General features: G+C 54.6%; 1 protein-coding gene across 2 annotated transcripts in view; it reads left to right on the forward strand.

Annotated features, from left to right (window-relative positions):
• SEMA7A (semaphorin 7A (JohnMiltonHagen blood group)) overlaps positions 1-26,763 on the forward strand; it is a 28,138-nt gene extending 1,375 nt beyond the window's left edge. The window contains exons 2-14 of one of the 2 annotated variants that reach the window (XM_085303993.1): positions 15,971-16,104; positions 16,676-16,726; positions 17,144-17,239; positions 17,904-17,988; positions 18,428-18,538; positions 19,933-20,072; positions 20,442-20,620; positions 20,807-20,915; positions 21,189-21,387; positions 22,290-22,405; positions 23,012-23,163; positions 23,792-23,859; positions 24,663-26,763. In XM_085303993.1, the coding sequence (XP_085160119.1) occupies positions 15,971-16,104; positions 16,676-16,726; positions 17,144-17,239; positions 17,904-17,988; positions 18,428-18,538; positions 19,933-20,072; positions 20,442-20,620; positions 20,807-20,915; positions 21,189-21,387; positions 22,290-22,405; positions 23,012-23,163; positions 23,792-23,859; positions 24,663-25,009 (1,787 nt within the window). In that variant the 3' untranslated portion in view covers positions 25,010-26,763. Of the gene's footprint in view, positions 1-15,970; positions 16,105-16,675; positions 16,727-17,143; positions 17,240-17,903; positions 17,989-18,427; positions 18,539-19,932; positions 20,073-20,441; positions 20,621-20,806; positions 20,916-21,188; positions 21,388-22,289; positions 22,406-23,011; positions 23,164-23,791; positions 23,860-24,659 lie in introns of both variants that reach the window. The other variant, XM_085303992.1, reaches the window with a different exon arrangement.
• The last annotated feature ends 91 nt before the right edge of the window (positions 26,764-26,854 follow it).

Below are 26,854 nucleotides of genomic sequence, written 5' to 3' on the forward strand. Positions count from 1 at the left end.
GCCGCCCGCCGTGCGAGCGCCGGCCGCGGCGCGCAGGCCGTGCGTAGCTGTTCGGCCCGGCGGTGTCAGCTGGTGAGGATCTGCCACCGAGAAATACCGAAGCCAATTAGCGTTAGGACGCTTCCCTGCAAGGGGATCCGCTTGYGCTTACCTCTGTTTCTCTGGCGCTTTTTTTCTTTTTTAAAAAGCGTAGCTGGGGCGCAGTCAGAGCGCTAGCGGAGGCAAATATGTGCTGTTCTCTCCTTAGGAGTCAGTCGTGCTTCCTATTTAACAGATTGCGTTTTGCTCCCCGTAACCTCTATCCTTCAGAGAACGGGTCCTCACCGAGCGAGGAGGAGGGTGGACCGGGATGGAGCGTGGCGGTGGGAGGAGAGGAGCCGCCGGCGGCGGCCGAAGAAGTGGGACGGAGCCGGGCRGGGGGGAGAAGGGGACGCGATGGGTGGCAGAAAGCCCTTCCCTGATGCCCCCGCCGTAGCGAAAGGCATCTCCGGGGCGGGTAACCTGCCAGCGGGCCCGGCGTGCCGGCTCGCGGCTCCCCGTTGCGCCCTGCCCGCCGCGAGGGGCCGGGCGTCCGCAGCGCTCGCCTCGGCCCGGGGCACCGCGGGGGCTCGCAGCTCTTCAGCCGGTGACATTTCTTGCACGCACGCCGCGGCGCAGCGCTGGAGCCAGGTAGGGAGCCTCCGCGAAGGCGCCCGGAGGCGAGCGCAGATTTGCCTGCCTGGCGCCGGCCTGAGCCCTGCCCTCCGCAGAGCAGAAGGGTCCGAGGGGTGCGCGGGTGTCTCTGCGTCCCGGGTCCCTCCCCGGGYGCCAGCTCTTGGGAAAAGGAGGGAATCGGCGCAAGCGGCGGCTGCCTCCGCAGCCACCCTTGGAGCCCGCAGCCCCGCGCGCTGCCCTGCTCGGCGTCCCTCGCGCAGCCCTGGCCCTGCGGCCGTAACTGCTCCGTGGCTTTGGCCCGCAGTCCCTAGGTGTCCGGTTTTCTTAGCAAGAAATAGGTTCGGTGAGATCCTCAGCTGTCGGCAGAAAAATTAYGTTGCTGGCTTGGTGGCGTGACCAGGAGCTCGGATCTGGAGACAAAGAAACGAGCCGGCTTCTCTCCCGCCTGCGTTTTAGTAGGCTCTGTGGACTTTGGGCTTGCGGTGTTGGGCCCGCCTGCGGGTGCCAGGCACCGCCAAGCGTGCCGCGGATCTGCCGTCTCCACCGCCTTTGGACGCGGTGCGTGTAAGTGCAGCTCCGAGACTTTGGGCAGGGCTTAGCGCTGCCTTTGTTTTGCCTCCCTGCTCCTGCAGCGCCGTGTGCGRCGGGGCGAGGAAGAGGCCTGAGCAGAACTGCCGCCCGGAGTCAGCAGGCTTTTGAGACCGCTTAGTGCCACGGGCGGTTTGCAGGCTCCCTGGAGCTCTCCGGGCGAGCGAAGCCTTGCACAGGTGCTGGSCTCGTGGGCAGAGCTGGGTGAGCAGTTACTTGAAAGCACGGCTGACTCTGCAGGGTCTCTTCCTCTTGGAGAAAAGCAACGCTCAGCAAAGAGCTGAGCTCGGCTCTTGACCCTTGGCCAAACCTTATATGCTTAAGGTCYTTTTTGCTTACAAGGCCTTTGCTATCTTCTCCTTCACAGCTGGGCCGACCTACAGATGGCCTGGGGGAGTGTGTTCTGGTTTCTACCCTTCCCGGTACCCTAGTGAAGGAAGACTGTAGTGGCAAGTTCCCTATCTGCTGTGATTTTCCAGAGTTGYAGCAAGTTCAGCCGTAGCAGCCTGTACTGGCACAGAGGAAAGCTTGTATCAACCTTGTGTGCTGTTGCTTATCTTCCCTTCTAATTTCCTCTCTCCCCTGTTTTGTATTTTTCTAGCCAAGCACTGGTCAGCTGGGCTTTGCTTTGGAAAGGTGTGTTCAGATCCCACGCGGAGCGTTTCCCTGTCGCAGCAGGTGCATCTGTTTACTGCGTCGCTCTGCCTGTAGCAAGGGAGCCCGCGGTGACCTGGGGCTGGGCAGAGCTGTCCGGGTAGTGGAGCAGACAGACAACCGACTCCGCGGAGCGGGAGGGATGGCATCCCAGGCTGGCTGTCTCCTGACCGGAAAGTCACCGAGCATCAGGAGAGCAGAGGAGTGCAGATAAGGTGGCGAGAAGCCTGAGGGCCGGCTCAGCCCGCTCTCGTAGCCGGGGTGAGCTGTCAGCCGGGCCTTCGGTGCAGTACAGGAGCGATTTTTGCAAACACCCAGCCCCTCTCTGGTGGCCCGGTGCATTTTTAGAGTTAGGACACAGTCTGTTTCGTTACCCCCTTCTTTCCCATTAGCAGACGGGGCTCTGGAGCTGGAGGGACTGGTTCTGAGTTGGCGTGCAGTTTGCAGGAGATCAGCAGGTCCCACAGGGGAAAGGAAAGATTATACGCTTGACCCTTGGCTGCCCCRTCTGGGCGCTTTGGCTCTAGCCTGCCCTGGCTCGGGAGTGGGGGTGAAATGGCGATTCCTGGAAAATGCCCACGCTGCCCGCAGCAGCTCCGGGGCTTTGCCAAGCCAGATGCCTCTCCTTGGCCCTGGGAGAAACCGTGCCAGCAGCACCTCCGACTGCTTCATCCCCAGAAGTGCTGTAGGAGCTCAGAGGAGCTCTCCATGCCCACTGATGCAGTGGTGCCGCATTTAGCTAGGGAAGGAGAGGAGAGCTGGGAAGACATGAGGCCAAATTCATACTGATGGGGATCGGAGGCAAAGAGAGAGGTTACGGTGCTGCTGACAACTCTTGTTCCTGGGTGACAGTGGCACCCTTTCCTCAGGAGCCGTGGCCCCGAGGGTGTGAAATGTCTTGGAGGACAGCTTCACATGTAGCTCTCAGAGGATCAGCATTTACAGGAGAAAGCTTCTCGCTTTCCCAGCAATGCTATTTTCTGCAGACGGCTCATTTTCACAGGATGGGAGATGCTGGTATCATAAAATGTTGGTTCAAAATATTTTTTGCTCTGCACAGATTGAAAAAGAAAAACAAACCAAATAAACCAAGCAAGTGAATCACACCCACCTCCTGTTGCAGGAGCACGACACAAAAACAACAGACATGGGAGAACTAATAAGAGTTGTGGCTGCTTCACTGAAGTGCCCAGAGCTGGGAAAGAGTGTCAGAATTCAAAGCGCTGTCTCCCTGCCCAGCCCCAGCTCTGTCCCAGCTGTGGGGCAGCTTCAAGTTCAGCATTGCAGCTTGACTGCAGAAAATGGGGCTAGGAAGATTTTCTCTAGGTGATGTAGTCCCTCTTGGTGCTTAAGGCAGGATAAACTAAATCCAAGYCTGAATACAGGATGCTTTTTTAAGAAATTTATATCCAGAAAAGGGGCTTTTTTTGGGCTGGAACTTGGGCTGGAAGCAGGAAACTGCTTGTTTTGCACTCAGTGCTCTCCTATTGAGCTATGTCCGTGCTGTGTAGCTATTCCTGGTTGCCCTGAGAATAGGACTTGTTTCTCCTGTTCCTGTGCCCTTCTCAGTACTTTGCCTTTCAATCTGCAGCTCCACCCAGCATAGTAGGCTGTGGTTGGTKCTACAGAGAAATACTATAACAGTGCCACAAGAGGTGGATGCAGAAGCATCACCTCACCCAGATCTTCAGTAATTACAAAACAGCTCAAGTTTGGAACAAGAGCTTTCTTATTCCTTTTAATAAACCTAATACTGTCATTAATGACACTTCTGGATCTTTATAGCCAGTCTCATCTCCAGGACCCTGTTGAACTGGCCTTAGCTGCCTCCTGCAGCTGTGACTTCATCTGCTAGTTACCTACAGAATTGAAGTGTTTTACTTTACTGGCCCTATTTGTACTGGGATGGAAAGAGGAGCAGGCGTCCCAAGTTTAGGGAGCTCTAGGAGTTTCCTTGGTGAATGCATGGATATTTCCAACCAAAACTTGCCACTGGACTGATCACAACGGTTGTGGCCAGAGGTTTGCTTGTATCATGGATAGTGCTTTGCCAGTGTCGGAAAGTCTGGTCTGGTGACTGCCTGTAACTCGGTGATTGGGTTTCCAGGTCTGACTAGTGCAGYACTTCAGCCAAAGAGGGAAGCGAGAAGAATGGATGTTGTGTGCTCTCGGTGACGGAGGTCGAGCAAACAGAAAGGGGATGCAATAAACATCTGCACGGCCTTCTCCAGCACAAGTCCAAAAGGCTGCGTGGCTTCCTGAGCAGGGCTGAGAACCGGCTGACATTCAGTGCAGGGATGGGAAGCCTAGAGCAGCAGGTAGGAGGGCCACAAAGAGCACGGCAGGGCCCTGCCGAATCTGGCCAGAAAGCCCCTCTGCTGCGTGCATAATCCTACCTGCGTTCTGCAGGGAGCTGAAACGTCATCCGCRCTCCTAAACTATCCCTTCAAACCTCTGCAGAGGCTGGCCAGGCTCCACATGCCGCTGCAGAGCCCCCCCCTCGCTAACCTCACCTGGGGGAAGGCGTTTGGGCTGGGAGGAAAGGGCGTGCGGCAGCGAGGGGGGTTCTCCGATGCCGCAGGCTGCGGTGCTGGTAACTGGCAGCCGGGGAGACGAGAGGTGGCTGCCAATTAAGCTGAAAGGCAAAGTGGTTGTTTTGCTGGTGCGTGTGCATGGGGGTGCTCGGGGCGRTTTTTATCCTCGAAGGCTTTTTATGATAAATCAGTCTCTGGAAACTGATCTTCCTATGGAGAGGGCCAGCGGTGCTCTGCAGATAGCAGCTATCCTGCTAAAAGCATCCTTTTATTGTGCTGCAGTCGCTCCAGTGCCCATATAACGAAATGCTGTAATCATAGGGCAAAGTTCTCCAGCTTCCAGCAGGAGCACAGCRTGGCTCGGCGCGGTTATTACAGAGAACGGTTCTTGGGATGTAACAAAACCTGGCTCTAAATTTAGCTCTCGCGATCCATAGGGCGCAGTCAGCAGCTTGGCTCTGGGGCTGGCAGGGAAAACGTACCTGCCAGAGGACAGTCCCCGCGACCGGCTGCTCYGGAGGGCGCTCGCGCGGTCGGAGGCCTCTGCTCCGGACTCATCTCGCGGTGGCACGAGCTTCGGTGCTGCATGATTTCCTTGGGGAGGGGAGGGGGGCGGCTGGTAACGCGTTAGCATGCCCTTCCCGCTGCCTGCGCGCGGAAAACACTGCAGTACCTGTCACATGCTCGCCTTTTGTTTAAATAGGAGAGACCCGTCTTTCACGGAGAGCAAAGCGCTCCGATTCAAGCCGTCGGAGGGCTAAAAGGGGCCTTGTGTTGTTGCTCTGGTTTGTGAAGTCCTGGCTGACGGCAGAAGCTTTGAATCGAGGCTTGTTTCTTCCAGCCGCAGGTTAGGGGTCTTTTCCCTTTTATTGCTTGGTTAATGAGCGTTGGAGACTGCTGCCTGCTCTAGCTCGAGCTGGAAGGCCCCCAGCAAGAGAGAATATGGGTTGAGTAGCTCACAGAGGTGCTTTTGAACGGACGTGCCCATGCCCAGGCAGCTGGATTATCCAACTGGGATGTTTCTCTCTTCCTGCCTTCGTTGAGCCCCTTGAGCTGCGTACCGCTGCCAAGCTGCCCTGGGACTTACCAGAAATAGAGTGGAATTCATTAATYGGCCTGAATATTTGCCTTATTTAACGCGATTCTGAGAAAGCGTATTTGTCTAGTTAGACTGTGCTTTGTGGGCTCGAGGCTTTGTGTGTGCAAGCRCAGCCCCCCTGGGCACGTTGGGTTGCGCACAGGCTAAGAGCTTTTGCAAGAGCAAAGCACTTGGCCATGTATCCCCGATAACGTGGGCTGAATTGTTTCCTCTGCTCCGGAGCATTTTGCTATTGATGGCAGCGGCTTTCCCGAGGGCAGCGGAAAGCTGCCACATGAACATCCCGTGATTGCGGGCTCTTTAGGAGCGGTCGGGGCGAGGGGGGAAAAAGCCAAACCAAATGCGAGCAGCAGCATATGGTGGCGGCCGGGAACGTAGCTTGGCGGAGGGGTGGAAAGGTCCYGCTGCAGAGAGGAGGTGGCTGTTACCGGTATATCAGCATAGCCTTGCTCCTTTCTCCGAGGGGGGCAGGAAGGGTGCGAGCGCCGGGAAGGTGACTTTACTGGCTTAGAGGGAGTCGGGAACAGTTGGGGAGGGATGTGAGAAGAGCTAGCGTGAGGTCTCTTGGCAGATTATTAAATGCTGCCTGTCTCCAAACTGTCTTGAGGGAGAGACAGAATGAGAAATACYGAACAGATGAAACCTGTCACTCTGACTCGCTACAAAATTAAAATAAAAAGAGAGGAGTGAAATGTATAAGGCAATCAGGCCTGGGTTTGAGTAACGCAAGCTTCCCCACTGCATTTTTCCTCCCCATGCTTCCACACCTATCTTTATTTTGGGGGCAGCAGCAGTTYCCCACGCTCACGTTGACCCTTCTGTTGTCTGCTGGGCACAAGTCGCCTTGCCTTTTCTTGCWCTTGCCTTCTCTTGGCCCCCCGATTTCCCCTGCCCCAGGCGACTTCGCAGAGCGAGCTGCCTTTCTGGGGCTCCCTGCTTGATGTGATTTCTCCCCTCGCRTGCCGGGGAGCTGCCGCGGTGCGGCTGGGGCAGAGCACCGTGTCCCCCGGCGCCAACCCCTCTTATCCTGGCAGCAGCACGCCGCCCCGGCCCTTTGATCCGAGCTGTGCTGCTTTCGGAAAGCAAATTGCTACGTTTCATACGGGGCGGCGGGCACGGGCAGAGCGCGGTCACGGCCCCTACCTCCCAGGCTGCTGAGAAAGTCCTTTACCTTCWCTGTTTGCCTACTCTCTCCTCCCTAGGCCCACGTGTGCTCTCGGCGTACGGGGAACGCGGCGGTGGGAGTGTCTGGCGGAAACAAAGGCAGCGTGCGCTGGCTTCAACCCGCTGTCTACCTGGCCAGCAGCGCCCTTCCTGTCCTACGTGGTGTCAGACACTTACGAAATCCGTAGGAAATGACTGATGCCTACAACACGGCTGGTTTCGTCTGGTGCCTTTCCAAATCCTCGCCCTTTACAGATCATCTAGTTGTAGCTGGTGGCTGCTCTTAGACACCAGCAGTTGGTGCTAGAAATGAGTGTAGTGGTGTTTGGTCAAGCTTTTCCTGGTAGTTGTGTGTGCTCGGAAGAGGGRGAGAAGAGACGTGGGCAGCGTGGCAGCAGCTTGCTGACTGCTGTGAAAAGCTGTCGTGGTGGCCAGACAGACAGCAGCTGCCCTCCGAGGGAGGTGGGTGGAGGTGTCTCAGTGGCAGGGAGTTGCGTGTTCCCTAYGAGGCCATGGAGTGCTTAAGGGAGCAGGAAACATGTGTCTGTATCTTGTGCTACTTCAGCAAGAGATGTTTTTAGCACTGTTTCTGGCTGCTTGATTTCCACTCTCACTACCCGGTGGTTCTGGAGTCTTTCGGCTCACTGCAGTCTAACACCACAGAGGAGCTTTGGGTTCGAGGCAAGGAATCCCTCCAAGMGTCTCCCAAACAGGAGCAGCTGGGGAGAGGAGAGACCTGGAGGGGAAGGCAGGCAGAGCAAACGCCTTCTGAGATGCATCAGCCAACGGGCTGATCGGCACCGGCTCCCAGCCAGGCAACATCAGCTCCCGTCCGCCAACAGCTGTTGTACCTCTCGCTGAGCTGAACAGATAGGGGACAGGGAGGAGTGAAAGGGGGCCGGGAAGATACTTGGCCCTGGAAGGACTGCGGAGGGAGGCGAGCTCTTAGAAGCTTGGAATGGCAGTCTCTCGGGGATTGGGCTTTATTAGGTACATTCTTTCCATCTTGCTTGCTTTAAGAAATGACTGATGTTGGAGCCTCGATTGAATCGAGAGGGTGCAGGGCTCTCTTGTACGTTGAACAGTGTCCTTGGGGCCGTGCGGTGGAGGGGAGCGCTGGAACCGATGCGCTGCGACCGAGAGGCGCTTTCGTCTTTGTACGTATGTGTGTGCACGGGGCCCCGCATCTTCTGAGCAGGGAGCAGGAGGAATAAAGAGCGGGGGAGCCTCCGCCGCAGCAGTTCGCTGGCTGTGTAAGCCAAGGAGAGCAAGGAATGATGGACCATGTTTTTCAGTGAGCAATGGAAACGAAGTGGTTTCCCGTAGTCTTTTGCCTTCTCCCTCCTTCTCAGAAACCCCTGAGTTTCACCCTTAGGCAAAAGTGTATAATTTTCAGTGAGTCATGTAGGCTGGTGGTGTAGAGACCTTGCARCTCGCAGCCCTCCAATTATTCCATGGCAGGTCAGCAAAACCACCGTAGAGCATCCCTTCTGGTTCGCCTCATCTAGAGACAAAGTGTTTCTCTAAAAACCCTCATCACCAGAGCAAAGGCCAAATCCCGGAAGCGTAACAGGCTGATCTCAGGCGTTAACYCCCTGGGAATGGGATGGCTTATGAGTGAGCAACCAATGTGTAAGAGACCTGGGGAGCGTGAGATGGCACCTCCCCCGCCCAAATGACCATCATACTAGGAGCTCTGGTTTCCTCTTGCCATGTTGCTGCTCCTTTTGGGCAATATCACAGGGGGAAAGGAAAGCCTAAGCACTTGGTGATCACGGCAGCCACCCACAGCCATGCTTGCTTTTGCAGAAACATCTCAACCTGGGAATTTATAGATCATCTAAAACTGCAGTTTGGCTTCTTGCCAGCCTCGGTCATGGAGACGGGAAGAAAAAAAAATGCAGCTCTTCAGAAGCAGCGTGGTTCAGCCTGGCTCTTTCACCAGGGACAAACAGGGTTGGTAGCAGCCCTGTGCCACCTGCTCCAGTGGCTCTGTCCCTCTGCACGATTGCAGTGATGCTCCACATTGCCCTTTGAGAGGCTCCAGTGTCAGGAGCCACCAGGAAGCTGTGCCCCTGCCAGGCTCCCAGGGCAGGTGTGYGGTAGCACCACCTGGGAAAATCCCCAGATCCGCTTCCCTGTCTCATATGGGGGAAATGTGAGACAGGTGACACTGCAGGATGACATCAGATCTGGGACCGGGACTGGGGAGAATTGACCCAGCCAGGTGACTAAGGCAGCAGACTCGAATTCCTAATTTTAGACGTTGCCGGAAAGGAGAGCAGTCTAGCTGTCTGGGCTCGGTTGTTTGTCGTGCAGCTGCTGGGAAAGCAGGGGTGGAAGAGAGATGGAGGTCACCGGGTCGAGGTGGTTCCGGTGCTCCCAAAAGCGAGGTGGCGAGCGGGAGCCTGGAGCGTGAGAGCCGCGTTCGCGGGGCGGGCGGCGTCGGCTCCCGGCGTCGGCGCGGTGCCTGAAGGTGCAGGCCCGCTGCAAAGGTGTAGCGGCTGAGTCTTGGGTGACCCTGCTGCGTGACCGGACTGTGACTCAGCATCATAAAAGCTTTTCTGTGCGCTGTCAGAGCCAATCCCAGTCGGATTGCAGCAGAGACAGTGACGTGCTGTGATCTGTTCTATCTATACTGAAAGGAAGGAAGGAAGGAAGGAATAAAGCCTGGATGTAGGGGAAATGATAAACTCTGGAGAAGGAGGGAACCAGGAAAGCGAATGAGCTGTGCACATTTKCAGTGCTATGATTCAGGCAGGATCCTGCTCGCCGCCTGACCCGCAGGCAGCAGAACAGGTGGCAGCGTCATCCCAGGGAATCGGATGCGTGACGGTGACGATTGACGGCGTTGTAATGTGTTACAGCGAAAAAAGTTTCTAGGGCTGCTGGGCAGATTTTCTACACACATTTCCAGAGACCTAGGCTGGTCTGCAGCGTTTGCTTTGGTACCAGGCTTCAGAGCTGCACTGGCTTAAATCGTGTTTTGTCATATAGCGATCCCAGCTAATTGCCCAGCCTAGTGTCCCTGTCCTACAGCAACAGCAGGATAGCTTGGGAAAATGCAGGCAACTTAACAAAAGGGTTTTAAAAACTCTCTATTTCCCTAAAGGGGTCAAGTCTTGCTTTGAGTTGTGCCAAGCACTGTGTGTGTGTTCATGACTTTGGTAATTGCAGCAGAGTCAGTGCAGAGACCAGTGCTGAGCGATCCTGTGTGCTGTGAAATGGTCTAGCTGTGCAAGACGTAGGGGGCAAGCAGTGAGCACAGGCTTGCAATACTTGCACCGCAGCGAGATGGCTTGAGCCATCACCAGCCAGCCCAGTCCATCTACCTAGGGAGAGAAGCCACATCATGATGCTGCATGTAGGGCAAAATACTCTGCTTAACATAATCTTTGTGCCAAAGCCTAGCACAACGTCTTCCCTGTCCTGTGACTGGAGTTGGGAGAGTTGTGTTGAGTGAGAGACAAGAGATGAGGTTGCTTGGGGGACTTTGCTCCTCAGGGATGAGTCTTGGGCATCCTCCCTCTTGCAGTGAGCTCTGCTTGGCTTGTACGTGTCCAGGGCATGGAGCTGGGCTGCTCCTCAAGCGCTGAGCTTAGGATCTGTGCAAACCCCTTGTGCACTGGTGTCAGCGAGGAAGAGGAGGTTGCATGCACCAGTGTCGCTTCAGGGATTGTCCAAGGTCCAGCCTGGGAGTTTGGAGCTTTGTGGATTTTGCTAATACCCGTCTGGTCTGATAGCGTGGAAATCCCTCGCAGGCCAGGTGTYAGCGGTGCAGATGGCGAAGGGGGCGCTCCGAGCTGCCAGCCCCCGTGGGGTTTTTGTGGTTCACCTTGCAGGTCAGCAGGGATGTCCCAGTCCCGGAGACGGGCGGATTGCTAGGGAGCTGAGTCAAGTCACGAGTTCAGCGGGATCTCAGCCTCCTTCCGACCCAGTCCAGCTGTGCTGACTCTGCTGAAAGCATCCCAGAACAGCAAAACGAGCAGGTTGTGTCAGCAGTTCTTAGTGCCTTTCTGACTGTATGGGTCTGGGAGCAAGATGGGGCTGTGGGCAGGCTTGGGGGTCTCCAAGGCTGACCGTAGGGGGTGAACAAGGCTGCCCCATGCCGGCCCCTTGGGAACGCCGTTCCGTGAGCTGTGCAAGGAGCGTTTTTCCACTCAGGGCAGCACGGATGCTTTCCGGGCTCTGTGGCGTTGGGGGAGGACAGTATCAGTGAGCAGGTGAATCCCATACGTTGCCTGGCTTCCCCTCGCCGTAGGTCCGGAGGAGCCCTCGCTTCGCGGGAGCCTGGTGAGCAGGAAGCGAAGGGCTTCCCTGGGCGGCAGCCTTTGCTTTCAACTCCAGCCCCACCGTTGCCGAGAGGGGCTGCAGGCTCCTGCTGCTCGCTCTCCTTCCCTTTTCTCAAGCTTCCATTTCAGTTCCCATTTCGAAATGCTGGCACCAGAGCTGATTCTGACAACTGCCTCCGTTTTTGGGAAGACGCAGTCCTCCTTGAGCATTGCAGACACCTAAAGATTTCCCCGCTACAGAGGCTCAGAGCCATGCAAGCCGGTGACTAACCCGAGCAGCCGGGAGTCTCGGAGCCTGTCRGGATCCCAGAAGGGCTGGAGGCTTTGCCTAGGGAAAGGGGAGCAGTGGAGGGCAGAGGGGAGGAGAACTGGCCTAGCTGAGTCAACCCTCGAGCCAGGATTAGTGCTGGGTATTTCAGCTGTCCTGTGACTAACCCAAACACCCACGCTGTTTTTCTATTTGAAGTGTTGTGGGCATCTGGTTTGGGGGAGGGAGGCTGGGAACGAGCCTTTTCCCCRTGCCCGGGGTGCTGCGCTCCTCGGGGCAGTGGGAGCCGGACCTAGCCATGGCTCTGGGGAGGCCACAGCTGCTCGGTGTGGACCGGGGCCACAATCCCAGGCACTGCCCTGGCTCTTGGCCCCTTTCTGATGGCCTTCACCAAGATCTAAAGGGAGCCAGAGAGTTCCTTCGCTTGTCCCTAAAGCATGATCGTGGGCCGTTGCCCAAGCTGTGCCTGGGCAGGCCAGCGTGTTTCACCCTGCTGTGTCCGGACCAGATCTGAAGCAGAATCGCTCCCTCTTTTGTCTGTGGTGTTCTTTGTGTATTAAAGATCAACCTCTCTGCTCTCATCTCATCTGGAACATCTCCCTCTTCCTTTACCTCCTCCTCCATTACCTCACCCTGCAGGCATCCCTCCGAGATGCACTGGGCACCCTCCCTCTCCCTCATTAATATTATTATTATTAYTCGATCTGGCATGGTTTTCCCCATCTTGCCTGCAAAGCACAAAGCTCTTCTTTCTCCTATTCATTGCTCCGGACTTGGGTTAGCATTTCAATTGACAATTGTGCCATTGATTTTGTGTGCTGACGGTGGGGTTTGCATTAAATACCAGGCGAAGAAACCCAGCAGGGTTAGCAAGGCTCTGGAAATTGTCCCTGACTCCTCTTAGGAGAGAGGATGGTGGTAGGGTCATGCCTTCCCCTTAGCAGAGTGTGATCCGCTCTTGGCAGAGTGTCAAAACCAGCCTTGGGCTGAGATGTGAGATGTGCGTGGTTAAGACAGGTTTGTGCCTTCCGGATCCAGCCTCCGTCTCYGTGCATGCAGCGGTGCTTGTGAACTGCATCTCTCCAACTCGCAGGCTGGCAGCAATCCCTGGATCCTCTGCAGTCCGGCACRGGTACGCTTGGTAGAGGCGTGTGCCCGGGTGGTGGTCGACCCCTTTCGCTTGGGGGTTACAGACTAAGCAGGGGTATGTCGCTTGCAGCCTCCTGAAACACAGCTGAGTCTGGGCTGGAGCATCCACAGGTCGTTTCCTAGCCAGCAGCCACGTGAGACTAGCCCAGGAGCTGCCTGTTCTACCTGCCGCGGTGTGGCCCCGCCGCCGGGACGTCCCCTCCTTTGGTGCCGTGTAATGTGGCACCCAGGGGACACCCAGCTGCAGCCCRTGTGAAGTCATTCGATGCCCTCTGCCTTGTCATTCCTTACTCTTGAATGCGTTTATACGCTTGGCCATGGGCACGGGGGGACGGGGCTGCTCCTCGCAAGCCTGGTGAGAAGCAGAGGTGAAGGAGATCAAACCACTTCCTTAAGCCAAGCTGTTTACGGCAGAGCAGGGGGTGAAGGCCAACTTTGCAGGTCAGCCAGAGGGCTGGTACAGAGGCAGAGAAAGACCCCGAGACCTACTCACAGGGCTGCCTCRTAGAGAGCTTCCTTCCCGATCTACTCAAATCAGTGCTGGGACTGCAAACACACTTCTTGGTCCTGGCTGACAGAACTGTTTATTTGCAGCATAGCGATTCAATCTAGTCCCTGGGGAGCAGTAGGATAAATAATACGTTGGCGCCAACCAAATGATTGTTTTGGGCTTGCTTGTTCTGGCTGTTGGAGGAGAATTGTGAGCTACCCTTTGAGCTGTCCTGGCTGCGAAGCAGGTTGGCACAGCTCTTGAGGCCTGACCGAGCTGGATTTACGAAAGAGTTGTTGYTGTGAAAAAGCCTCAAAACAAAACCCAAATTAGCAGGCTCAAGCAGGGCAGATGCGTGCAGAAGGGTGAAGTGGAGGAATAGGAGAGGGGGATGGCTGCAGGTGTGTGTTCTCCTGGGTAAGTGGCAATTTTAGGCCTGGTCTGGAGATCTGAGAACAGGAGCCAAGTGTGCTGAAATGCAGCCAAGCCTGCCTGTGCCGTGCTGGTGGAGGATTTTGCAGGCAGTTGTAGCTGAGTGGGGAAGGAGGAGCTCAGGGGCTCCCGTGCGGGTGGGCTGTTGCGTGCCTGCTTGGCCAGGATGGGGGATTTTAGGATTGCTGTGCGGGGAGCTGGTGGAAAGGCGATTAGTGCTTTCCTCCCTGGCACGTGTGCTGTCTGTGTAAGACTGTCGGCGAGTGGTGGAGAGCCTGGGCTAGCAGCCGTGCCTAGTGGGCTACCTGCTCTTAGGGCTTTTTAGGCAAATGACTGTCYCTTGCGCAGTCATTGTGAGAAGAGTTGATGCCAAGTTGTGCAGGAGGCAAAGCACGTGCTCAGGAGTTTCTCCTTGAAGTCGTCAGACAGAGGAGAGACCGTAGTGCTGGGAAGGGCAAAGGGAGCAGCAAGGGACTGCTTTCCAGCRTGGCTCCTCCGGCTGCCCTGCAGCAGCTCTGTCCGGCGGGCACCGGCGGCGGAGGGGAAGAGCAGCCTGAACAGGCTGTGCTAGCAAAAAGCCGCTGGCACGCCTCCGCCCCTTCTCTTTGTGCCCGAGGTGCCCTTGCAAAACAGGAGCCCACGGGCCCGGCTGGGTTTCCCATCACAAGGCAGAGGGCTGCGGTGGCTGGCAGCACCCGGTGTTGGCCGAGCGGGCGAGAGGAAAGGCTGAGGAGGAAAGGGGTGGCTCTGGGTACCGGTGAACCCTGCAGGGATTAGAGGGCCGGCAGCACAGCCAGGTTCTTGTCTCTCTAGCCAGCAAGGCTAYGGGTTGCCCCTCGGCAGGGCAGAGGACTGGGCAGCGTACACCCCCGCGGCCGTAAGCGCAGACGTTCCTTGCCCCAGGGTGCTGTGACCAGTATACTGAATTGGAGAAAAAAACCGCAAATCAATAAGGCATTCAGGAGCCCGAGTGTCCTCTAATATGTCTTTTTACTTTGGGCTCTGCTGCCGGAGGCAGGGGGGTGTGGAGTCTTGGCAGGACCCCTACGCAGCATGCTCTGGGCAGAGAGGAAGCATTGGGCTGTGCAAAGATTGTCCTTTGCCTGCCCTGCCAAACACCCCTATAAATAGAGAGCGAGGGACACGTGCCGCTGATTAATTGCCTGTCTGTGCAGGCAGCCAACTCCCGAGGCAGACGTAGCGTTCGTCTGTGCGCTGGGAACAGGCAGCGCTTGCCAGGAGAGAGACTCCGTTCTTCAGAAAAGGGGAAAGAGGCAGACTTGAAAACGGAGGGCCCTGTCACATAAGCAGAGGTCAGTTGTGGTCTCGGCTGAGATTTTGCCCCCTTAGAGAAGTTCAGCGGTTCAGTTCCCTCTTGTGTGGCTGCTGCACGCTGCAGCAAAAGGAGCAAGCTAACCTGCAGCGGTGCAAATTGTGCCGCGTGCATCGGGCCCTGCCTTGGAGCTGGGCCCTGGCATGGCTGCACACAGCTGTCCAGATGTGCTACGCCGTCTCAGAGGAGATGCAGGACCACCGGACTCGGGTGAGAGGAAGATAAGGCCCCAGGTGAGAGGATCCATAGAGCACRTCCGGGAGGGGGCTTGCAGCCTCGCCAAGCGTGACAGCAGGAGCTGGCCTTGGTAGTGTCCTCCTGCAACGGCAACACAGAGAGAAAGGGAGGATGTTTTAGGAAGCAGGAACTGGAAATGCCAGAAGGTGAAAGAGGAAGGAGGTAAGGACAAAAAGTCCTTCCTCCCGTCTGCAGCAACTGATTGTGACATGGGGACCTGGGTCTTGCAGCTCGTTTCTCGTTAGCACCTGGGGTGTGGAGCTCTGTGGGGAGGAAAGGTGTGACGCTAGTGGATGGTGAGATCTCCCACTCCTTGAGCATGGGGTAGCTGATCCCCGCTACAAGGCAGTGGGGCAGGTTCTCTCCCATTCAGCCAGATGAGAATTTGCAGCTCTAAGCAAGCATGTGTGAGGTCGCAGAGCAGTGGGCGGAAAGCTGTGGGCACGGGAAATGCAGGCCTGCCAGTGCAGGAGCTGAGTCTACAAGGCAGCTGCTGCCTGAAGCTGTTGTTGGAGGATGGAAAGCGAGGGGAGCCTGGAAGCCATGAGCAAGCAGCCTAAGGTCTTTGCTCCATGGCATAGCAGTGGGGACATCCCAGGGCAAGGGATGAGGGYGTAAGGGTGCAATGAAGGTTGCCCAGCCAGAAGGAGAGAGTGCATCTCTGCTTCTCAGCTGATAGGCACTCTGATATGCCTAAAAGTGAGCAGCTGAACTCCTTTACTCCTAGCTGATCACCTTGAAGTGGCACTTGCTCCAGGAAGCACCTCCCGCGTCAAAGTTTTCCCTCCTATTCCTCCTCCTCCATCGCCAGCCTCTTTACRCTCCCATCATTTATGGAGCTCTGCCGTTCCTAGGGAATAACGGGACAATAGTACCGCTCCTCTCAGCCTGGGAGCTGCCTCCCCCTGCCTGCCTGGTGCTGGGCCAGCCATCCCAGAGTTCCCGAGCTGAGTCTCATGCTCCTGGCCTTTCTCATCACTCACAGTGAGGACAGCGTTGATCACCCTGAGCTGGCTGTGCGTGCTCTCCGCAGTGAGTGGCTTCCCTGATGAGCTTCCTCTCTGTGGTTTTCCTAGGTGCAAGAGAATATGTATTTCCCACGAATGAGAAATACCCTGTCTTTTACCATAAAGAAAACAGCTCAGCCATCTTTGTCGGGGGAGAGGGAAAGCTTTACTACTACGACTTTGCAACCTACGAGACATACACGGTAAGGATGCTGGGCTAACAAGTTTGGCCCCAAAGCCCCATGTTCAGCCTCCATCTCACAGCCCAGATTCTGGATATCTTGCTCAACRTCTTTGCCACCAGCAAAGTCAGAACTGAAAGCGTCCAGTCTATGCCCAGCCTGCCCCATCCATTTGGGAAGCCGCAACATCAGTATGCTCAATGGCTACAGCAAAGGGGAAATCTTCTGTACTAACTGTGGGTGGGTCCTTCATGGAGGAGCTGGGAGTTGTTATGGTCTTTGCTGCACCAGGGGAAAGAGCCCAGGCTGCCTACCAGTCCGGCCTGCCACTTTGACCCTGCGTCCCCACTTCTTCCTGCCCCCCCAAGGCTAGAGAGATCCAATTCTACCAGCCCAACCTCCTCAAGGTTTTTCAAATGCTGAGGTGGGGAAAAGGGCTGAGCTCCAGTTTCTAATGGCCCTCTCACAAACATGCTTGTTTCCCTTCTTGCTGAGAGTGTGAGTAGCATGTGGTCTGTGGGACTGAGTTCCTGTTTGTTGTCGGTTATGAGGCAGAAGGAATAAAAGCATATCTCTCTCTCTTCTGTTCCAGGAAGACTTCCCTGTGGTAAAAGAAGGACAGTGCATGAACTCTGGAGGTCCGGTAGGTTCCCTGGAGCTTCCTAAAAATGTTGAGAGGTTGTTTCACAGCCAGTGCTTTGTTCTGTGTGAACTCATATGCTGCTCTGCGGAAGACAGTAGGTCCTGCCTGTGGTGAAGCAGTGTGGGAAGGGCAGCTGGAGGGGGCTGGATGGATGAGGGCTGGAGGACACGGGCCGAAGGACCACTCAGGAAGGAACTGTGTATGCTCCTTGCRTGCTCTCTTTGGGTGAAATCCTCCGGTACTTGTGGAGCAGAAGGTCAGATGAGATAATGTCAATTTTCTSTTCTGGTTTAAACACCCATGAAAAGCTAGGAGGCCATGTAGCTTGGAGCTTGGTTTTACCTTGCACTTAGAGCAGCTGGGCCGTGTTCTGCCATTTATAGCCATTGATGTTCTTTTTTTTTTTCTCTCTTCTAGGAAGACAATAAAAATTACCTCACATTACTGGGGGAGCATGGAAATGGGATGTTAGTGTGTGGAACCGGTGCTTGCTCTCCTACCTGCTGGCACTGGGTATGCTGGAAATACCTTAGCGTGTGGCTGACTGATGGGACTAGAACTGGGTCATCCCACTCTGTCTAGTGTCTTCTCCACTGGACAGTGAGGAGTCCTGGGAGATGTCTGGGGGATGCAGTACGGTTTGGGAGTGGGCCCAAAGCCAAAGTAGAGCTCAGGAGTCTTTAGTGCCCCCATAACAGTTTAAATCATGGAATGAAGAGCGTGGGGTCAGGAAACACATATATTTATTTGTGTACGTGGCTGCCTGTATTGGGACCAGAGCGAAGCGCTCACCATTTTGTGCTCTGCTGTCTCCATCTGTAAAATGAGGCCCTGATACCTGCTTCCTTTTCCAAGTGCTCTAAAGTGCCCAGATGCCAGCTCCTGCTAGGAGCTTATTGTGACAGCTTGGGACAGCACACCTCAGCCAAAGGCAATGCCAGCCACCTATGTGTTCACTTGCCATAATGCCCYTCTCCTCACCTCCACCCTGCAGCGGGGGATCTGCCTGGTGTTTCTGATGATGGGCCATGGACTTCCTGTGTTCGAGCTGCACCAGCCGAATAGAGCTGCATCCCTTCTGGCCCAGGGGTAGACATAGGTTGACATAGGCTGCTTTCCCCTTTCTGAACTGCCCAGCAGATCATGCTTCTTAAGGGCAATTTCTGTCCTTCCCCAGGAACAGAAGAAGAAGGGCTCTCCATGGGATGGGAGAGGTATTGCCCCTTTCAGCCCTGACTCGAATTCCCTCGTCGTCGTTGACGGTAAGTCTGAATGTTTGTGTGTCTTCRACAGTAGCACCGAGCGGGAAGGCTAGGCTCTCCACAGCATAAAGGAGCACCTGGAAACCTTGAGGCTGTTCCAGAAACTACATCCCTCTGCTCTAGTTGGGGATCGACCCCAGTGCTTCTTGCTTTGCCCCTTAGAAATGCTTGCACTTCTAGGATGGAGTATAACACAAGGTTGTTTATTCCTGCCTTGGGGATAGAGGTTGAGTCTTTTTGGAGGAAGCTGGTGYAGTGGTAATGGAGAGGAAAGAGGAGGTCCTGCAGTAACTCCACTGCTGAAATGGCTGAGGGCCTGGTGTGAGTCKTCTTGGCTGACCACATGCCCAGATTGTTTTTGATTCTTCTCTTTCTTCTCACAAGCTTTCCTGCCCGCTCCGGAAAGAGCCTGTTGCAAATGAGCCTTCTTGTCCCACAGGTCCTGATATCTATTCCACCATCAAGAAGAGCCAACAAAATGGCAAGATACCACGWTTCCGGCGAGTGAAAGGAGGTGGAGAGCTCTACACAAGTGACACTGTGATGCAGAGTGGGTATGAGGGAGATCCTGAGGGAGTGGTACCTGCTGCCTTGCCACATCAGGCACATAAATTGGACTCCTTGTCAGTCCACAGCTGTGGGCCATGCTATGTACAGAGCACAACTTGGAGAGGTGCATCCCCTCTGCTCAGCTGGGGCTCAGCCCCAGAGCCTCCTGCTTGGGTTTGCTCACTCCTAGGATTGACCTGTGGGAAGGGCTGATTTGGTCACCATCTGCAGTGCTGGCAAGGAGGGACCTAGCTGCCCCTTTTAGCTCTGTTGCTAGCAGCTGGGGAGAATTTGAACCCTGCTTCTGGGCCAAAACAACTGACAAGCAAGTTCCTCTTGCTTGGGTTGGGGAGGGAGGAGATTGGGAAATGGAGAGAAGTGGAAAGCAAGTCCCATGTCAGATGCTGGAAGGAAATATTGTTGTGCAAAGGTGCCCAGCAGCTGCTGTGTAGTGGTGGAAACAGGAAGAACTTCTTCCACTCCAGGCAGACTGGTGTGGGGAAAATGACTCTTTCCAAATCTCCAGCCAGGGTGAGATTGTGAGGCAGGAAGAAGTTGGGCTATGCATGGAAAAGAGGGGAATAGAGGGAAGGGACACTCCCCCCCCCTTCATTTCTATGAGCCGTTGACTTTACCTTCTGCCAAGCTTCCCCAGTGACCAAAGAAATTCTGGCTAAAGACAAAAATCAAATAAAAATGACACTAAGTCAAGACAGGACTTATGCATCTGGAGACATGTGAGGGGGGCAACCAAGACAGCAGCAAAAAAAGCTGATGGACCCAGAGCCATGAGGCCAAACACATAATTAGGCAGAACACCCTGCCATGGAAACACCAACTAACAATGCTCGGAGGGACCCTGAGCGTTCCCCYGCTGCTGGGGATACCCTTTGTGGTAGTGGTGTATTAATAGGAAAAACATCGTTAGGTTKTCCACACGAAACACAAACAGTGCAGCTTGCTGTCCCACTGAGGGAGCYTTCCTGTATGATTATAGTTCCCCTGCACAAGAAAGGAGAGTGGGTTTCCTTTGCTGCTAAGCAACCAAGGCTTCGTTGGGCTTTGGGGACTTGGCTTTCAAGAAAATGGGTTCATGAAGGGGGAGGAGGAGAAGGGAGAGGAAGGGGAACCCCACAGGGGAGGTAGCATGTGAAAAGTAAGTGTTCATGTGCTACACCGAGGGATCTGTGACTGGTCAGGTCTAGAGGACGGGCTCAGACCCGTCCTTTGCCTGGAGCACAGATGGTCTTTGCATTTCCTCATCTCGTCTAAGAGTGACTGCTTAATTGCAGAGGTCACTGGTTTGTTCCCAGCTGGTGGCTTTCAGATGAGCTTGCATTCCTGAAATGTGCGTGTTCAGGCCAGGGCTTTCTGATAGCTCGTGTCCCATTTCAGACCCCCAGTTTGTCAAAGCTACCACTTTGAGGCACGAAGAACCTCACCAGGACAAGATTTACTACTTCTTCCGTGAAGACAATCCAGATAAGAGTCCYGAGGCACCCAGAAACATCTCCCGAGTGGCCCAGCTGTGTAAGGTACATGTGAGCAGTGTGTGGTGGGAAGGGAAGAGTGTTGCAGGAGTGGCAAATGGACACACTAGCAAACCTGATGCTGTCAGTACGTGAGTTGTCCCCTCTTGCTCAGTTCTCTACTCTGCCACAGAGTTCATTTGGGACATGGCCATGTCCTCAGGCCTTCCTTTCCTCTAACTCCCACATCAACTGTAGGGTTGAAAAAGTGCTCTCCTATCTCATTGGGATGCTAGAGAGGTACACATCTGTTGCAGTGACCAGGGTCAAATATATCCCTGGAACATCTTCTAGTCTTCCATCCAAGATGCTGGGCGGGGGGACTTTTTGTTCCTTCCTGCCAGATGCTAACTCACTGATTTCCCTCTCTTCCAGGAAGATAAAGGGGGAACCAGCTCACTCTCTGCTTCCAAGTGGACCACCTTTCTGAAAGCCAGCTTGATTTGTGTTGACCCAGTCACCAAGGGCAACTTCAACTGGTTGCAGGATGTCTTCTTTGTCCCTTCGAGTAACTGGAGGGATTCTAAAGTCTACGGGCTCTTCACAAACACATGGTGAGAGTTTTTGCAAAATGGAGGAGGCCTTGTCCYACGGGCTAAGTCTTTTTGTTCAGCTCTTTGGCAGGCTAGCGGGTGGAAAACAGCCAGCCATTATCAACAAGGCTGCTGACACAGCCATGCCCTATCCACAGGGATGATGGCAGCGTCTCACTGACCTTCTCTTTGCTCTGTTGTCWACAGGGGAAGCTCTGCTGTTTGTGTCTATTCCTTCAGGGACATTGACAATGTATTTCGGACATCCAAACTCAAAGGCTATAATGGACCCAACCCAGATGTCAAGCCTGGACAGGTGAGTGARTAATAAAAGATGCCCACATTAGGTGGAGGGGTCCTGTGAGGCTGGAGAGGTGATTCCTGCTCTGCCTCTGCTGTCTTTAGAGTAACTTGGAGAAGTGAGGGGACAGTTCCACCATCAAACAACCAGGTGAGAGCTGGGTAACTATTTCAGGTGGTGAGGAAGGGTGTAGGAACAAGTCTGCCCTGTCTTGCTCTTTTGCCCTCAAGTCTCATCCCTGAGGATCTGTCTGACTCTGATGGTGGCTTTTGTTATCTCTTGGCACAGTGTGTTTCTTCTGGACAGCACACCCCAAGCGAGACCTTCAAGATAGCTGACAGCCACCCAGAGGTGGAGGACCGAGTGGAGCCTCTCACCCCGACAAAGAGCCCCTTATTCCACAACAAGCATCGCTACCAGAAGATYGGGGTGCACGAGGTCTCTGCAGCAGATGGACACAGCTACAACGTGCTTTATCTGGCAACAGGTACCGGGAACCATTCCCCTTTAGGTCACCCAGTGCTTCCCCTGAAGGCAGGAGGAATTTCTCCCTTCAGCTCTGCTCATCCCTTTTCTGAATTGCACTGGGGTTTGCTCACTGCAACAGAGCTGGCACTTTTGGAGGGTTTTCTGGGCCTTCTTTTTCTCAGTCYGTGTTATAAAATTACAGATAGGTCTCAGTAGGTGGCCTGGGTTGGATCAGGGCCCACCTGCRCTCAGATTTATCTTGCAGAAAGCTTTAACTAGATGATCTCCAGAGGTCCCTTCCAACCTTACTGATTCTTTGATTCTGTAATATCTTTTAGATTCCCTCTATGGAGCTTGCTCCAAGCTGCAGGGCTTAGCAGGGCAGCTTCCCACCCTCACYGAGGTGAGAGGAAGGACAAGGCTAGCAGTTGAGATGAGAAAGGTGGCTTCCAATCTCCTGTCCTGGGCTTCCTGGAGTCACGTCTTCTACCTCCTCCTGGTTGACAGTGAGGATGTTTTTCCTTGCTGAGGCCATTGAGGCCATTACAATGTAGCTGCTCAAAGCAGGCGTAGCCAGGCCCTGAGAGGCGACAGGGAAAATCAGTTCCTCGKGGCTGCGGGCTGGAGGATGTAAGGCTGTGCTGTGGTAAGCGCTATTGTTCGCAAGGTTATTTTCGTAGCAAAACAAGCAAGGTCCTTCCAAGAAAAGCCGTGTTTCCTTGCTACTGGTACAGTCTCCCGTGGGTACTGTTTCAGGAATACAGTCAAGCTGGGCACTGCAGGGCGGATGTTGTCTGCCACAGCACAGGCTGAAATCACAGGGCTGAATTTTGCCTGGTTTTCCCAGCCCTGGATGCAGTCCCTCTGCCTTGCCATTCRGCCCCGCATGGCTCATCAGGACACTCTGCTCCTTCTTTCCAGACAAAGGGTCCATCCACAAGATCGTGGAGTTGCCAGATGGGGTGCAGAACATCATGGAGCTCCAGRTCTTCCCAAAGAAGGACCCAATCCAGTCCATGATCCTGGACCATCAGAGGGTGGGTCTCTGCCTGCTCTGTAGCAGAAAGCAAGCTAGTGGGTCAGGCTGTTGTTTACAGAGCAGTCAACAGGGGAGGCAGGGACAGACAAATGCCAGACCCTGSATCTAGAGGTGGCTTCTGGGTGGGTTTGTGTGGTCAGGCAGTGGACTCTGCTAAATCCTAACAGCTGGGCTGATGTCCCCAGTTCTGGTAACTGTGCCTCTGTTTAGGCCAGTGGGTAAAGGAGACTTTCCAGTATCTCTTCTCCTGGAGGCAATGGATAAACAAGGCTGTTTGCCTGGATTAAATCCCAGCATAGTGCCGGGATTCACTTCCTCTAGTTGTCTGGTCTTGCTGGCTGATGAACTGTCRAACAGTGCTGGTGCTGCACCCCAGGGGTGACAACACTGCTTTGGAGGGTGGATGGGGAAAGGATGGCTTCTTCCCATCCCATGAGCTAGTAGGGCAAGTGATACAGGGCTGCATTGCCTGAGGGCCTCTCTGGTGAAATCCACTCCAGTATCACAGCGATCAAACCTGTGGGAACGTTTCTACTGAGATCCTTGTAAGGTGGCACTGGGACACAGTGCTGCAGTGATCAGCTACTCTGCTTTCCTCCTACAGGCAATGCTGTACGTGGGCTCAACAGATAAAGTTGTGGAGATACCCATGGACATGTGTGGGGTGTATCGTAACAACTGTGAGAGCTGCTTGCTGGCAAGGGACCCATACTGCGGATGGTCCGACGGGCGTTGTCAGTCAGTGTATCGAGGCCGGTACGTGGTACTGACTTTTTGCTTGCTCTTTCTCTAGCACGTTTCATCTGGTTGCTTTAGCAGAAGTAACCAGCCCCTCAGCATTTCTCTTCCTGGCTGCRTTCAAACATGGTTTTGAAGCCATCTTCTCATCACAGAGATACCCGGGTCCATTGTATCCAYGCTGTAACAGCACAGACATCTATGTGCTATCCCCAGAACTGCACCTCTACAGGGATCTGACCMTCCTGCAGCAGGGTGGGGAGAAGTGAATGGGTTTCATACAACTGGGCTGAGCACCCAGCTCTTCTTTTGCTGGTAAACATGCATAGCTCTATCAGAGCAGAGGTTCTGGTTTGTTATGCCTGCTTTTATGGATGAAAATTAAGCTCTGCTGCTTTGCAATCTAGCCCTGATGCTATTTGAAGTGGCTGATTGTGGCAAGTTGTTGGGTCTTAGGTTTGTCATCCACSAACCCTTTAAGCGAGGGATTATTTTTCTCTACCCAGGTAGCAGCAGGTGTTTAGACAGTGGATTTAACTTTTTGCCCTATCCAATCCGTCTCATCCTTTATGGGTAAATCCTTTCCTAATCTAAAAGTGTTGCTTCCCTGACATTAATACGTTGCTAATTCTTGTTCCCATCACAGGGAGATGCGTCAAAACCTAAATCTGGGCTCTTGGAAAGAAAAGTGCCAAGGGGGTAGAATTAAGGAAGGTAAGTAAAAGGCTTGAGCTGTAGGCCATGTGGCCACAGGGAGTTTGAGACAGGGTGACAGATTCTCAAGTGTTTGTATGGGTTGAGGGAAGTATTGCAACTCATTTCTGGGGAACTGTGGACCGCTGTGAGGAGGAGTGAGTGGGAGCGTTCTGAGAAATGGAGACACTGGGCAAGTCTCAGCTTCTAGCATAAATAAATATCTATTTAACCACGAGGCAATATACTTTTTAATGAAAAAATGAGCATTAATTAGTCAAGCCTTCGGTATATAATACCACAACCCTGATGCCACGTTACTGCCTCTGGTAACCACAGACTTTGGCCCTTAACCTGAGGCATGATCGTAATCTACCCTACGCAGGCTGCAACTATGCCAAGCAAGCAGACGCTACAAAATATTTCACCTTCTTCCCTGAATCAAGCAATCTGGGTGCTGGACGAACAGAACAACTCCCTAATAGGTTTTCATGTCCAGGGGTTGTCAGGGTATCTGGACACCTCTACACTGCTGTAAACCATCTGGTTTGGCCTCATTTCACTTCCATGGTGAGGCTGAGCCAGTGCTGTGGTGGTATGTGGTCTTCTGAACTTGGTGGGAGGGCTCAGACTCTGTTTGCCACTGATGTCCGGGCAAGAGTCCTACAGACTTCACYGGCTGCAGTCAGGCCCTGCTATTATTGATAAATGCCCATGTAACATGTCACCATCAGTCCAATAGTTCTTCCCTTCAGACTTGAGGGAGAAGCCCTGGTTCCTGGAGACACTCGTCTCATCCCACCCTTGTTAACCTCTTCCAGCAGACAACTACCAGAACATCACAGTTGTCCCTTTCTCTCGCTACTACCTCAACTGCCCTGTCGAGTCCCACTATGCCACCTACAACTGGTATCACGACGACTTCCTCATCAAGACCTGTAACAACACCCACCCCCAGCAGGACTGCTTGCATTTCATCCAGAACGTGAGCCATGCTCACTACGGCCGCTATGTCTGCGTCTCTGAGGAGGACGGCTTCAGGCAGGCTTTGGTGAAGGAGCGTCTGGTGGGCCAGCTCAGATTCATGTCRCAGAAGGGCCAGGCCACCTCAACACTTGGCTCCTGGTTGCAGCTACTCCTGATGGTGGTGTTGGTGGAGCTCTTCCACTGAACATGACAGGATCGTGTTCTCACATTCCGGTTCGCTGCTGCTCTTCCTCAACTTGCTGTCCACTCCTGAGGCAAGATCTCCATTCTCTTAGTCACTCTTAGGACATTAATCTTTGACTGTCCCAGAAGGGATCCTGCCRCTCTGTGCAGCAACCCTTCCGTCTCAGGTCCTGGTGGAAGAGGTGACTCTCGGGCATTGTGAGGAAGATGCAACTACAAGGCCAGATGGGGCAGGGTTTGGGGACAGGGAGGGAAGGGATACCCTAAGACGCAGCGGACGTTCACTGCGATGCTGATGGGGTGGCTTCAGCCTCTCCCCCAACAYCTGCTGATAGCTCTGTGCTAGTAATGCTCATGGGCATAGACTGGGTGCCAGTTTTGTTCAGGGGACTATGCAGATGTGCATGCACTGATCCTCAGGGCCTGGTGACTCCTCTCTTTGGGAACATGCATGTGATGAAGAGGAGGAGCCAGCCCTTGGCCTTACCAGCTGGTTGATCTGTGCTTCTCTCCAAGCAAGGACTAATGCCTCCAGGTTCTTAGTGGCTAAGGTCTGTTTGAATCGACAAGGACCTGGAGTGCTCCTCGTGTCACCTGTGAGTCCTTTCCTGGCCTGGTCACAGGAGTCAGAAGAATYGGACCCTGGGGGAACGTTTTGTTTTTTGTAGATGTGGGAGGAACTAGCACTGGTTTCCTGCAGGAAAGGGCAGGCACAGAGTTAGCGTTTTGCATGGAAAGGACTTGGAGGGTGACTAGATTTGGCAGGTGTGAAAGGACAAACCAAAGGCCCTCGCTTTCCCGGAGATGGGAAGGCAGCCCAAACCGGAACCTGGGTGGCCCTGAGAAGAAGTTCAGATGCACACGTCTTYTGTAGGCAGCTAAAGGCGCTTATCTGTGGTCAGCCTGCTCCCAGTGCACCTTTCCTCCAAGCGAGGGACCAGGCTTCCTCAGGGAAAGAGGAGGCAGGCTGCAGATCTTGGGGTGCTGCAAACAGGCGTAACCTCCCTGGGCAGGGCAGAGCAGAGCGGAGCAGAGGGGCTGCCTCTGTTTCCACCACCCGGGAGCAGATCTGCCTCCCTCCCTYGCGGCGAGTGCTGAGGGAGGGGGAGGTGAAGCAGCACGCTTGCTTCCCTTGGCCTTTGAGACCTCCAAGCAAGACTAAACTGTGAAAATTGGGATTCTCTCCCGAGGCCTACGTGCAAGGGGTGATCCCACAGCTTGTCCAAGCCTTTTCCAGCCCTCTTGGCCCCCAGAACACCCCGCCTCAGGCAGGCCGTGTGACGGCGGGACATCCTGTCGACGTGCTTCCAGTTGCCCGTAAGGGCAGCACGACTCCTGCTTCGTGCCCGCTCGGGAGCGCCGGAGCGGGCCGGGCAGGCGGCGCGGCCGGCCCGGGAGCCGGGTCCCCAGGTTTCCGCGACCGCAGGCTGCGGGCGACGGGCCAGAGGTTCCTACTGCACTACATTTCCCCACCAACCTTCGGAGTCTAGAGTAGAGCTTGTTACATCTCTTCTCAAAGCACTTTAACTTTGTGAACTAACAAATACCTATTTATTAGCCGCCGAGGATTACTGTACTTGTATAATTTTATAATACTGTAGAAAGGAGGTGTGAGTTAGGAAAATAACAGCTACCAAAAAACCTCTCAGAGCTGTGACCAAAGCGCCAGCGTGATTGTGGAAATAAAAGAGCGGAAAAGAGCAGGCGGAGCGTTGCGTTGGGGGCGAGGAGCGCGGGGGCCGCCTGCCGCCCCGGCCCCCCTGCCCGCCGCCGCTTCCTGCTGCCGCCACCCCCCCGTTTGCAGCGCGCCCTTCCCGCGGGCTCCCGCCGCCGTTCGGCCCGCGGC

Source organism: Rhea americana, unplaced genomic scaffold (genome assembly GCF_003343005.1).
Source record: "Rhea americana isolate MKP2758 unplaced genomic scaffold, rheAme1 scaffold_201, whole genome shotgun sequence".
NCBI classification, from domain to species: Eukaryota; Metazoa; Chordata; class Aves; order Rheiformes; family Rheidae; genus Rhea; species Rhea americana.